Here is a 12,187-nt window from a genome sequence, read left to right as displayed (position 1 = left end):
GAGGTTTGATCCCTTTATATTTGGGCTCTTGGTTCCATCTTTCATTTTTTTAAAAAAAAAAGTTAGTAAAAAGAATTGATTAAGTTGGAAGTTTGCGGGTGACCTACTCTGAGTTGTTAAAATGAGCAAAAGGGTTTCTTAGATCAAATTCCTGCACATGGACATGTTTCTTGATAGTGAAGATTACATACAAGTGTTAGTAAGGAGAGTTAATGTTAAGCACCAAAAGGTGCATCTCTGAGCCATTGTTTTATATGGGCATTAGGATGGAAGTGGGACTAATTCTTAAGGATACTTCTCTCCCCTTTATTTTTTTATTTTTTTAAATCACTGTCAAGAAGGATGAGGAATACTGGTAAAGGTTTTTTTTTTTTTAATAAAAAAGTTTTTATTTTTTAAGACAAACTTATACAAACAAAATATAAAAACATAAAACCACCTTCCATTTTATATACATACAGTGTGTCAGTTGGTTACAAATCTTTCGTGCTATCCTTTTATAGTCATTACTCACTGGTAAAGGTTTTTGTATGTGTGTTTAGCTTTGGGAGTTGCTGCAAAGAGTTCCCACTAGGGATAGTTGTAAACTGATCTTCAGAAAGAGAAGTGTTTTTAAAATAAGCAACAGCAAAAAACACTCGGCTGTCTTATTTGGCTCCCTGCCACCAGCACTTCCATCTCTCTCACTTTGATCCTCTTATATTTGGACTCTGGCTAGTAACGCCTCATCTCTGGACTGAGCAGCTGAGAGTTGCCCAAAGGGAGGTTGTACTATGACTACGGAGGGAGATTCTCAGGGCACCACAGATTGCGTTTCCCTCTTGCACAACGTAGGGTGAGCCTCCAGCCCACCACTTTGTACATACTTGGTGTGCCTGTGAGCTCTGTGTGCCTGTGAACAGCGCTTACAGAGCTGCTGGCCGATTTTTGGAAGAAGGAAGAGGAAACCCCCCAAAGAACCCTGCAATTCTTTCAGATGTTCAGAAGAAGACTCGGCTAAGAGCTGGATCACGCTGTGCCATGTAGGTTTTTCACTTCTCCGTTGTCTGCTAGGCCAATTGCTGGACTGTCTGTTTGTAATACACTTAGAAGTGATCCGAGACTCCTTATTTCTTGTGATATTATATGAGGGCCAATGGAAAATACGCCAAATCCATATCAAGAGTTCATAAGGAACTCTTTCCTTTCAACAGGAAATAACTTTGGCTTCTCCGATCCAGTAGGTTGGCATTTTCACATGAACACCGCCTTTTGTATCGGGAGATAACAATTATAATTTAATATGATTGCCTGATCAAGAGGTTTGCAAGTCAGAGAAAACCGTCAAGGCCATATTTTTAATGCTACAGAAGAGCCTGTTAGATGACTTGATCAAGTATAGCAGCTTAAATGACAACGCCTGCAGCTCTGCAAAAAAAAAGGATGCAAATGGACTCCTCCGTGCCTGCTCTCCAAAGGTTTTTTAAAGAGCACGTTCTTATAAAAGCCATTTCATAATAGGTAATACGGAGTGAAATAGGCAATAATAAAAATAAACTTGCTGTCCTTTATTGATTCATGAATTGCTGTTACTGTAGGATATGCTCCCATTTGGGCCTGGCTGCCACGATGCAGCTAATACAGCCATAGATCCAGAAGGAGAGGCTCCCAAAGGGGATGAGGCAAGAGAGACCAACTGCTTTGCTACATGTTTTTAAGATAGCTAATTTCAGGTAGTCCTTGACTTATGACCACCATTGAGCCCAAGATACCTGTTGCTAAAGGAGACATTTTGTGAAGTGAATTTTGCCCCATTTTATGATTTTTCTTGCCCCATTTGTTAAGTGAATCGTTGCATTTGTTAAGTTAGTAACATGGTTCTTAAGTGAATCTGGCTTCCCCGTGGACTTAGCCTGTCAGAACATTGCAAAAGGTGATCCCATGCCCCCAGGACACTGCAACCGTCATAAATATGAGTCAATTGCCAAGCATCCAAATATGAGGATGCTGCAACAGTCATAAGTATGAAAAGTGGTCACAAGTCACCTTTTTAAGTGCCGTTGCTACTTCGAACGGTCACTAAATGAGTTGTAAGCTGAGGCCTTCCTGCAATGGGTTGATTAATAAAGATTGCATTTTCCACAGCAGTAGTAATTAATGGAAAATAAAGCATAGTCTGTTGCAGACCAAGGAAATATTTATACAAGTGGGTGGGGCTAGTTTTTAGGGGGTGCCCCCAAATACCCCTCTAGTCATCAAACTTCATTCATGGTGGATTGCACTTTAAAAGGATGTAAAAAAATGTCATTTTCATGAATTAGCCTATTCTTTCATCAAAAAACGTGGCTAAGGCAACCAAGAAAAATGTCCCCGTCTTAATTTCAGAATCATCTAATCCTAAGGATTAAAATGGACCAACGTACTTACATATGATAAACATTTAAGTAGAGTGATATGGGGATTTGGAAAGATCAGAAGGGCATATCCCCTACTTGTAATGCAGGCTTTAACCTTTTTCTTGGCCTTGAGTTGTAATCTAATAGTAACAGAAAAATGTAGGTACCTTATAGCTCTTGTTAGTCTAAAACGGGTGTCAAACTCAAGGCCTGTGGGCCGGATCCAGCCCATGGGGTGCTTAGATCTGGCCTGTGGGGCTGCCCTGGAAATACAAAGGACCAGCCCGTAGTGCCTTTGCCAGTGAAAATGGAGGTCAGGAGCTCCGTTTCAGCTGGCAGAAGGCTTGCAGGATGATCCCCCAACCCTGCCTGGGCACCACAGGTCCCCCCTGACAGGAGTGACATCAAGCTGGCCATGCCCACCCTGGCCATGCTTATCTGGAGCCCCCAAGGTCAAACAACCTTGATGTGGCCCTTAATGAAATCGAGTTTGACACCCTTGGTCTAAAACATAAAATAAGTATCAGACAAAGATGAGTTTGGAAGTAGATGCACTTTTATTTATGTAGGCAGAGCCACCAAAGAAGCAGAGTTAGACACACAGTACTTTTGATTACAAATACGCATTTCATGTTAACAATGGAAACCTGTTTTGCTCCCCAAAATAGCATTTCCCTGGAGCGGTGGGTGAGGTGAAAGTCAGTTTGTAGCTAGAGACAAAAATCCTCGTATTTTTTTCACCATCACCCTGGTTTCTGTTTCCATCTATCTCTCTCCTATTAAAAAAAAAAATTTGCTTTACTTGTGGAGATGCTACCAAGAAAAGGAGAAATAGCTGTTAGTCTTCTTGAATTGAATTTCGCTTCTTTGGAAATTAGATTGAAGATGTCAGCTGACCACTTCTGCAATAATACGCTGAGAGCCTTTAAGAAGATATCAAGTCAGTTTTGGGTGGGTGAGGGGAATGGCAGTAGCTGAGCAGATTAGATGGAAAGATCTCTTGTGAAGCACCAGGGATTAAGAAGCTGGGATTTGCTATTGATTTCATGCTTTGCTCCCTAGTATTAAACTATGATATATCTAGAAAGTGATCCAAATTGACTGACAGGTGCTTTATCTAGTGTAATTATAAGAAACAGTGTACACAATAGAAAGGGGATCTAGCGTTTAAACAACTGTTTTGGATTATATAGCATGGTGGCCTGTGGGGGAGACAAAAGGCAGAAATAATGCTGCACGTGCAGTTTTAAGGGGCATAATTCCAACAAGGATTACAAGGATAATTACATCTGTGATTTTTTTTTGGGGGGGGGGGGGCTTTTGTTCCACTGTTAAAGGCTGTTAAAGGATGCTTGCCAGGAAAAACAGAGATGCCAACCATTATGCATATTACTCATGCTTCAAAGTGTTTACAAAAAGTGGCCACTGGGAGAAAAGAAAATGTGCAAACTTTATGGGTTTGGAGGGAAGACAGAAATGAACCCACCCGTACAAACCCAAGTGGAGAAGATGAGGCTCACAGTTTAAATGGACATGTTCCCACTCTTCTAAGAGGACTGGGAACGACCCGCCTAGTTGGTGAAAGTTGGAAATGTAATTTTTGGAGGTTGATTTTTAAAGCCAGCCTTTGATCCAGCAATCTTAACAGCATCCATAATTGGGGAAGGGAATCCTCACATTTCAGGCTGCTGCTAATTTAACCAATCAGCTATTGTTGGAGAAGCCAGGAGACAAAAAAAAGAGTCTTGTCAGCAAGATTGGGGCAAATTGATGAGTGGAAGCTAGTGGGTTGAGATGTGAGTTTACTAGGGGGTGAAAATTGCTCTACCTTTAGAGCAAAATATTCCTAGTTTATTCTGCAAAATAGCAAGTAGCACACTCGGGCAAACTACCAAATAAACACCCAAGATATCTGATGGGTTGCAATCTTAGCCAAACCCAGTTTTAACAGCCAAATAACATTCCAACCTATAAGGAGAGAAGAACATAAATCAAGTAAAATCATACCGGAATAATAGTTATAGCTAAAATTGTCATGTGGGAGAAATGGATTGGCTAGATCAGGGGTGTCAAACTTGTTGTCATCACAGCGTCCTCACATTATGTGTTGGGACTTCCCCACCCTCCCTTTTGCTAAATTGGGTGTGGGTGTGGCCAGCACATGATGCATCCAGCCCACAGGCCACAAGTTTGACAGCCCTGGGCTAGATTACGTTAATGAACCTTTACAATGAAACCAGCTTACAGTAGTGGTTAAGGCATCATGCTGGAAACCTGGAGACCGTGAGTTCTAGTCCTATCTGAGGTACAAAGGCAGCTGGGTGACCTTGGGCCAGCCACTCTCTCTAAGACGGAGAAAGTGGGTAAGGCACTTCTGGAAAAAAAAAATTGTCATGCCAGGAAAACTGGTGGGACTTGTCCAGGCAGCCTCTAAGAATCAGGATTGAATGGCATGAAGAGGAAAAAAAAAGACTTGCAATAAAGTAGAATTTGTCCATCTGATTGTGTTTCCTGTCTGGTCTCCCTGGTAAAGCTGACATCAGTTTGTGAATCTGAAAATACAATTCTCCACTGTCTCCTTTAACTTCCTGAGAAATTAGGGGTGATTCCTTCGGAACCTCTTGCACCACCCACTGTCCAGCTGCAGGCTATGCTATCTCTTATCCGACTGGTTTCTAAGGCAGCGTCTCTGGGCCCAGTCTCCCAAGGTCTTCCCTGTATAACCATTACAGTTGGACAGCAGCATTGGTTCTTTGTCTTAAGCAGCAATTTCTTTGTTGTTGTTGGTCGCTAGGTTTAAAGCTAGGTTTCTTTAGAGGGACAAACTTTTCATCAGATTAAACCAGCTTCCAAAGCAGTTCTGCTGTGCAGCCCCAGCACATGTGTGAGTCTAGTCCAGGGGTGTCCAACCTTGGCAACTTTAAGACTTGTGGACTTCAACTCCCAGAATTCCTCAGCCAGCAAAGCTGGCTGAGGAATTCTGGGAGTTGAAGTCCACAAGTCTTAAAGTTGCCAAGGTTGGACACCCCTGGTCTAGTCCATCAGAGGATTGTGCTGAGCGTATTGTCTTCATCCGCCTCCTTCTCCTCGGGTTGCAATGAGCTGCTGGGAACCGGTAGGGATTTGAGGTATTCCAAGTGACGCCGGGATTCGGCTTGGTTGCGCCGGATATAATAGATGACGTAAGTGATGACAACACCAAACCAGACAAACATCGTGAGCAGCATTGCAAAATCAGTGTTCTTCTGCTGAGTGACACAGAAGTTGACTCCGGTACTGACCAGATGGGACAAAGTCTTCCCAACGTAGTCCTTCCAAGTTGCAGTGGTGCACACAATGTCTTCGGCCTTCATGGCTCCTAAGGAAAGAGCCTTCATCAGCTCCTGCAGGGAGCAGTCACAATGCCAAGGGTTGTTGTAGAGTTCTAGCTTAACCCAGGTCAGCATGACAAAAGGAGCAGCGTCTATTTTTTGCAGTTTGTTCCCCGAAAGGTCCAGGAGCCTCAGGGCATTCCCTAAGCCATGGAAGGCTGCTGGAGAAATGCTCTCGATGAGATTGTCCGCCAAGTGAAGTTCATGGAGGAGTTTCAGGCCGTGGAAGGCCCCGCTGGATATGTGGACGATCCAGTTAGAGTCTAGGTACAGGACGCGAGTGTCGTGAGGAATGTCGAAAGGGATGACCATCAGATTTCTCCAACTGCACCACACCACACCGTTTCCTGGTGGGCAGTCGCACCTCCGAGGGCAGGACTGATGGCCATGCAAGCTGTGGAGCAGGAACAAGAAGATGGACCACACCGACATTATTTCTGCTGAGTTCTTCACAGGCAGCAGCGAGAGCCTGGTTTGCAGGCCCAGAGCTCTGACTGAAAAGCAAAGAGATGGGAAGAAGGTAAATGAGGCCGATAAAGGTCCTTCCGATACACTGAATGGGCTTATTTTGACAGGAGCTGTGACCATATGACCTTAAGCCATAAAGCTTTATTAATACATGGGCACGTGCTATTTATTTATTTATTTATTGGTCTAATATGAGTTATACAGGTAGTCCTCGACTCACAGAAGTTCATTTAGTGACCGTTCAAAGTTACAACGGCATTGAAAAATGTGACTTATGACCATTTTTCACAGTTACGCCCTTTGCAGCGTCCTCATGATCATGGGATCGAAATTCAGAAGCTTGGCAGCTAGTTCATATTTATGACCGTTGCTGGGTCCCAAGCTCATGTGCTCCGCTTTTGTGACCTTCTGACAAGCAAAGTCAATGGGGAAGCCAGGTTCCTTTAACGACCAGATTACTAATTTAACAACTGCAGTGATTCACTGAACAACTGTGGCAAGAAAGGTCATAAAATGGGGCAAAACTCATTTAAACAAATGTCTCACTGAACAACTTAAATTTTGGGCTCAATTGTGGTCATAATTTGAGGACTACCTTTATTTAACCTAGCATTTCCTCTCCATAAGCAGTGGCTCCTGTTTTGGCCTGATGCAAATTGTTACAGCTTATAAATTTATTTTCCTTAAACCAAACATAGCCAATGTTTTAGAAATGGAAGATAAGAAAGCCCCTGATGTGAGGGCAGGAAAATGGCCATAGATATATACTAGGTTGACTCAGCCTTCCCTCCTTCCAAGGTGGGTAAAATGAGGACCCAGATTGTTGGGAGCAATAGGCTGACTCTGTAAACTGCTTAGAGAGGGCTGTCAAGCACTGTGAAGCGGTATGTAAGTCTAAGTGCTATTGCTAGATATATACTAATCAATTAAGTTTTTGGTTGCAAGCAAGTTTTCCATGTTGGATATTTTTCATTCTTTTTTCAACAAAATGTAGGTCTGATTTTTAGTGGCAGATCTTGGCGAGTCCTATAGATATCTACCCCAAAGTAAGCCTGATTTAATTCCAAAGTGTTCACTTCCAGGTAAGTGAATGCGATTGTCAAAATAAATATTTTTCAAAATTCTCTTTCATTTTTAATAATTTGGGCATATTGGCTGAGGTACTTGCTTTTGAGATCTCATATGCCTCCAGCTATTTCTCTCCTCAAATTCAGCAATGGAAAGGAAAAGAAAAGATGTACAGTATACTTGGCATTGGAAATATAGGTTCTATATATAAAATCATAATTGAACCTGAACTACCAGTGAAACTTGTAACTCAGTGATTAGGGGAGAGGAAATCAGATGAAGATATAAAAGGCAGGACTTAAAAAAGCTATGGTAATAATGGTAGAAATCAAAATATCAGATTAATAATAAATATAGGTCAAGAAATATTAAAAATGAAAGACACTGATAAAGAAGCAGGTTAATTGTCCTGGTCAATTTGTTTCGGATGTTATTTTCTTTCAGATTACAAAAAGATGCTCATACATTTACAGTACAATACTAATATCTTTTGATTTTTATTTCCTAACCATGCTTATATACTTGCCAAATTTAAGTACCTGTTCTTGTGCCTTTAATAGCAGCATCATATGACTGTGCCTGCCAGGAAATACTCCGCTTTTGAGCTGCTACACTCAAATCACCGTCACAGAACCAAAGTTCATAAGCCCCTTGTCTCTCAGTCTTCCTTTTGCTTATTTAGAACAATATATATTTTTAAATAGTTTGCTCCATAATCAGTGCATCTGTATTGTCAGATTTAAATTATTCAACCAACATTTTGCTCTGCCTTTGCTGGGAACAGATAACACTGATGCTTTTCTCTCTGCATGTGATTATATGATCAATCCACACCCAACACATTTTTGGTTAGCCAAAATTGATCAGATAACGCCACGCCCATTGCTCAGCCATTTTTGTCTTTCAGCTGTTTTACCGAAATACATGAAGGTTGAAGCAGCACAGTAATTGGAAGACAGTCAATTGAAGAGATTTTTTTAAAAAAGATTTCCATAACATTTCTTAAATAAGGCAGAACCAAACAAAACTTTTCTTAAGAGACGTCATCTTAGATGTCAGGTATATCATCTCTGGCTAACTCCTATTTGGTGGGAAAACTTGATGAGGGAGGTTTCCCTCCCACTCCCAAATCTACAGTATGTGTTGTGCTTTTATGCTATGCTTGTCTCTCATTGAGTTCACCCAATTTTAACACTGTTAGATGTGCACTAATAGTGGACAAGAAGTTTAGGAATATAGTATATGCATGTGCAATTGTGGTCATTTATGACCAGCAATAGGAAGATGCTAGCTAAACTACCTAATCCAGGACTGTACAGTATTACAATTGTCAAAAATTCATCTGGCCTCCATGTTTCTAACAAGGGTGTGTAAACATTAGGGTGGGGCTTTGCGTATTGCTTTATTTATTTAGCTGTGGACTGGATCATGTTACACTGCCCACTGTAACATAACTCCCAACTTTTACCTCCTGTAAATTTTAATTCTGATGAATCGTGAAGCAAAAATGGCAGTGGCTAATCCAGGTCTTGATGTGATGCAGAAAAGATCATCTGCTGCTTGCCTGCATCAAGACCGCATTAAAGACTCTTGGGTGAAGTAGCCCAAATTAATAGTTGGTACTCCTATCACCTAAACCACCATGCCACACTTACCTGCGTGAACAAGGTGCTTGAATCAGTCTCTCTGTCCCACAACTAATGGAGCCTGAAGACAAGGGAGTCTCCCAGCCTTACCTGCAGCTTCTGCTTGGCTTCAAGGGATGCAGGAACCACAAACCCCACAGTTCAACTTCTCTCAGAATGTCCTTCCTCTGACTACTGTAGCTCCCTGCCTGCTGTCCATCAGCTAAAGAGCTTCAGACACATGACTTTGTGAGTAGGAGGAGGAGGAGGGAGAGTGCCCCTGCCAGACTGCAGGTGGTGTGGCAGGGAGATTGTTTGTGTTTGTAATACACGAACGCAAAAGCTGATGAAGCAGTGGCATCTTTCCACCTCATCCCAGGATTGGACACCCTAACAGTTAGGACTTTTAAACAATGATTGGCAGCCCACTTTACATTTTGTAGAAAGAACCAGCATTTTCTGCTGTTTTTTTGGGTAGATTTTTTTGGGGAGTAGACTTCCTTTCCTGAATAAATTAGGTTCAACCTGTTTTACAGAGAGCCAGTTTGTTATGATGGTTAAGGCACAAGACTGAAAACCAGGAGAGAGAATTCTGGTCCTGCGTTAGCTAGGAAAAATTTATGAGAAACCCCTCCCAAGAAAACTGCAGGGTCTTGTCCAGGCAGATGCCAGTCCACGTTGACTCAAAGGCACCAAAATAAAAAAATAAAAAATCCATTTTGATGTTTAGAAACTATTTTTCGGTGTGCACCCCAGCTTGTTAAGGTAGGAGAACATGCCAACCATTAATTAGGTTGGTCTGATGGATGAGGCCCTTTTAGAAGGATTGTCAGCAGAAAATGCCATTTCCATCCAGGAAAGACGAGATCTTTTTTTATAATGGGACTCAAATGTGAACATCTTCCATAATAAACAGTTTTAGCACTTACTGCTTGTAGCATGAACATTTTAAATTACAGTACTTTTACATTTGTTTTTTTGAAAGTGGCTTTCAAAAATTAAAAAGATAATGGCTGCTTATGTTGGTTGTTTGAATTCTTTTTTGTTACTTGAAATCCATTTCAAGTTTAGAGTATCGCTAAATAAGTGGCCATGAACAAGCGCAACATGTTACTGAGATCACCTGTGAAAGAGTAGTAAATTGAGTTCCTTCCTCCCACTCCAGTAACTACCTCGGTTTTAAGAAATTCCGATGTAGCAAATCTGCCTTTTAGATAGATAGATAGATAGATAGACTTCTTTATTGGCCAAGTGTGATTGGACACACAAGGATTTTGTCTTGGTGCAAATGTTCTCAGTATACATAAAAGAAAAGATACATTCATCAAGAGTCAAGAATCATAAGCTACAACACTTAATAATAGTCATAGGGTACAATAAGCAATCGAATCATACTAGGAAACAGTCAATATAAATCCTAAGGATACAAGTGACAAAATTACAGTCATACAGTCACAAGTGGGATGGGTGATAGGAATGATGGGAAGATTAATAGTAATAGTAGTGCAGGCTTTGTAAATAGTTGGACAGTATTGAGGGAATTATTTGTTTAGCAGAGTGATGGCGTTCAGGAAAAAACTGTCCTGGTGTCTAGTTCTGGTGTGCAGTGCTCTATAGGGTCGTTTTGAGGGAAGGAGTTGAAACAGTTTATGTCCGGGATGTGAGGGGTTTGCAAATATTTTCACAGCCCTCTTTTTGACTTGTGCAGTATACAGGTCCTCAATTGAAGGCAGGTGGGTAGTAATTGTTTTTTCTGCAGTCCTAATTATCCTCTGAAGTCTGTGTCTATCCTGTTGGGTTGCAGAACCAAACCAGACAGTTATAGAGGTGCAGATGATAGACTCAGTAATTCCTCTGTAGAACTGGATCAGCAGCTCCTTGGTCAGTTTGAGCTTTCTGAGTTGGGGCAGAAAGCACATTCTTTGTTGTGCTTTTCTGACGACGTTTTTGATGTTAGGTGTCCATTTTAGGTCATGTGATATAGTAGAACCTAGAAATTTGAAATTTGGCCCCTACCTTTCTTCCACTATTACACTCAGTACTGGTTCCCCCCAGAGTTGTGTCTTGAGCCCCCTGCTATATGCCTTGTACACCTTTGACTGCTCACCAAGTCACGCAACAAATACCATCATAAAGTTTGCGGACGACACGACTGTGATTGGTCTCATCTCCGGAGAGGATGAGTCGGCATATAGGGCAGAAGTAGAGAACCTGTCTATCTGGTGTTCACAGAACAATCTGTCATTGAATGTCCATAAAACCAAAGAACTGATTATGGACTTCAGGAGACATGGACAGGACCACGCCCCACTCATCATCAACAGAGAACGAGTGGAAACTGTCCCTACGATCAGATTCCTTGGCATCCATATTTCAGCTGATATCTCCTGGTCCCCTAACACCAAGGCCATAGAGAAGAAGGCTCAGCAATGGCTGCACTTCCTGTGGGTTATCAGGAAGAACAATCTGGATAAGAAGCTGTTGCTGGCTTTCTATAAAGCCTCTGTGGAGAGCACTCTGACATACTGTCTGGGTGTGTGGTACGCAGGCTCCACAGCTGAGGACAGAAAAACTGTACAGAGGGTGATCAACACAGCTCAAAAGATCATTGGTTGCCCTCTGCCCTCCCTGGAAGACTTAGCCAGGTCCCGCTGCCAAAGCAGAATCAAGGCCATTATAGAAGACCCCTCACACCCTGGCAATTATCTTTTTGACCTGCTGCCGTCTGGACGGCGTTTTAGGTCAATAAAATCCCACACGACTAGACTAACAAAGTTTCTTTCCCTTGGCCATCTGAACCGTATATAAACACGAAGTCACTACCTCATTAAGATGTGAAAAGATGTGAAATCTCAATACCCCATTCAGATGTATAATAACATATTACAGTACAATCCATCTCCATGTATTGTACTTGGCTAAGCGTTACAGTCAGTGTTGGATATATATTTTGTGTATATTTGTAGATATTGTACTCTCAAATTGCAAATGGAGACGTCGGTACTCTATCTTTCTTATCTTTATTTTTAAGTGCTTTGGTTTTATTGTATTGTGAACAGTTGCTGGGGTGCATCCACAGTTTCATTGTACTTGTACAATGACAATAAAGTTATTCTAATTCTAATTGATACTGTGTTGTCTAGTATTGTAAGAGGTGGTAGTATGGGAGGGTTTCTCCTAAAGTCTACCATCATTTCTATGGTTTTGAGTGTGTTCAGTTCCAGATTGTTCCGGTTACACCACGAGGCAAGTTGTACAACCTCCTGTCTGTATGCGGATT

General features: G+C 41.6%; 1 protein-coding gene across 4 annotated transcripts; it reads right to left on the bottom strand.

Annotated features, from left to right (window-relative positions):
* Positions 1-5,411: 5,411 nt before the first annotated feature.
* On the bottom strand, positions 5,412-9,087 carry LOC148132277 (leucine-rich repeat-containing protein 3-like). Of its 4 annotated transcripts, none has more exons than XM_087956370.1 (2): positions 9,019-9,087; positions 5,412-6,236 (listed from the first exon to the last, which is right to left on the bottom strand). In XM_087956370.1, exon 2 carries the CDS (start codon positions 6,176-6,178, stop codon positions 5,417-5,419), a length of 762 nt encoding a protein of 253 aa, XP_087812496.1. In that variant the 5' UTR covers positions 6,179-6,236; positions 9,019-9,087; the 3' UTR covers positions 5,412-5,416. The 4 variants fall into 4 exon arrangements, with proteins under 4 accessions (XP_087812496.1, XP_087812498.1, XP_087812497.1 ...); XM_087956372.1 differs by having other exon boundaries at positions 5,412-6,240; positions 9,019-9,085; XM_087956371.1 differs by having other exon boundaries at positions 8,938-9,024.
* Positions 9,088-12,187: the final 3,100 nt, after the last annotated feature.

Source organism: Notechis scutatus, chromosome 2, assembly GCF_049901735.1.
Source record: "Notechis scutatus isolate UNSWTSFEM ecotype Mainland chromosome 2, rNotScu1.2, whole genome shotgun sequence".
In the NCBI taxonomy this organism is placed as follows: domain Eukaryota; kingdom Metazoa; phylum Chordata; class Lepidosauria; order Squamata; family Elapidae; genus Notechis; species Notechis scutatus.
Note: the sequence above shows the minus strand (reverse complement) of the source record. Positions and strands in the feature narration are given on the sequence as shown.

Bases quoted from the DNA above. Each gene is read 5' to 3' on its own strand.
- LOC148132277 (XM_087956370.1), bottom strand. From the start codon at position 6,178: ATGTCGGTGTGGTCCATCTTCTTGTTCCTGCTCCACAGCTTGCATGGC.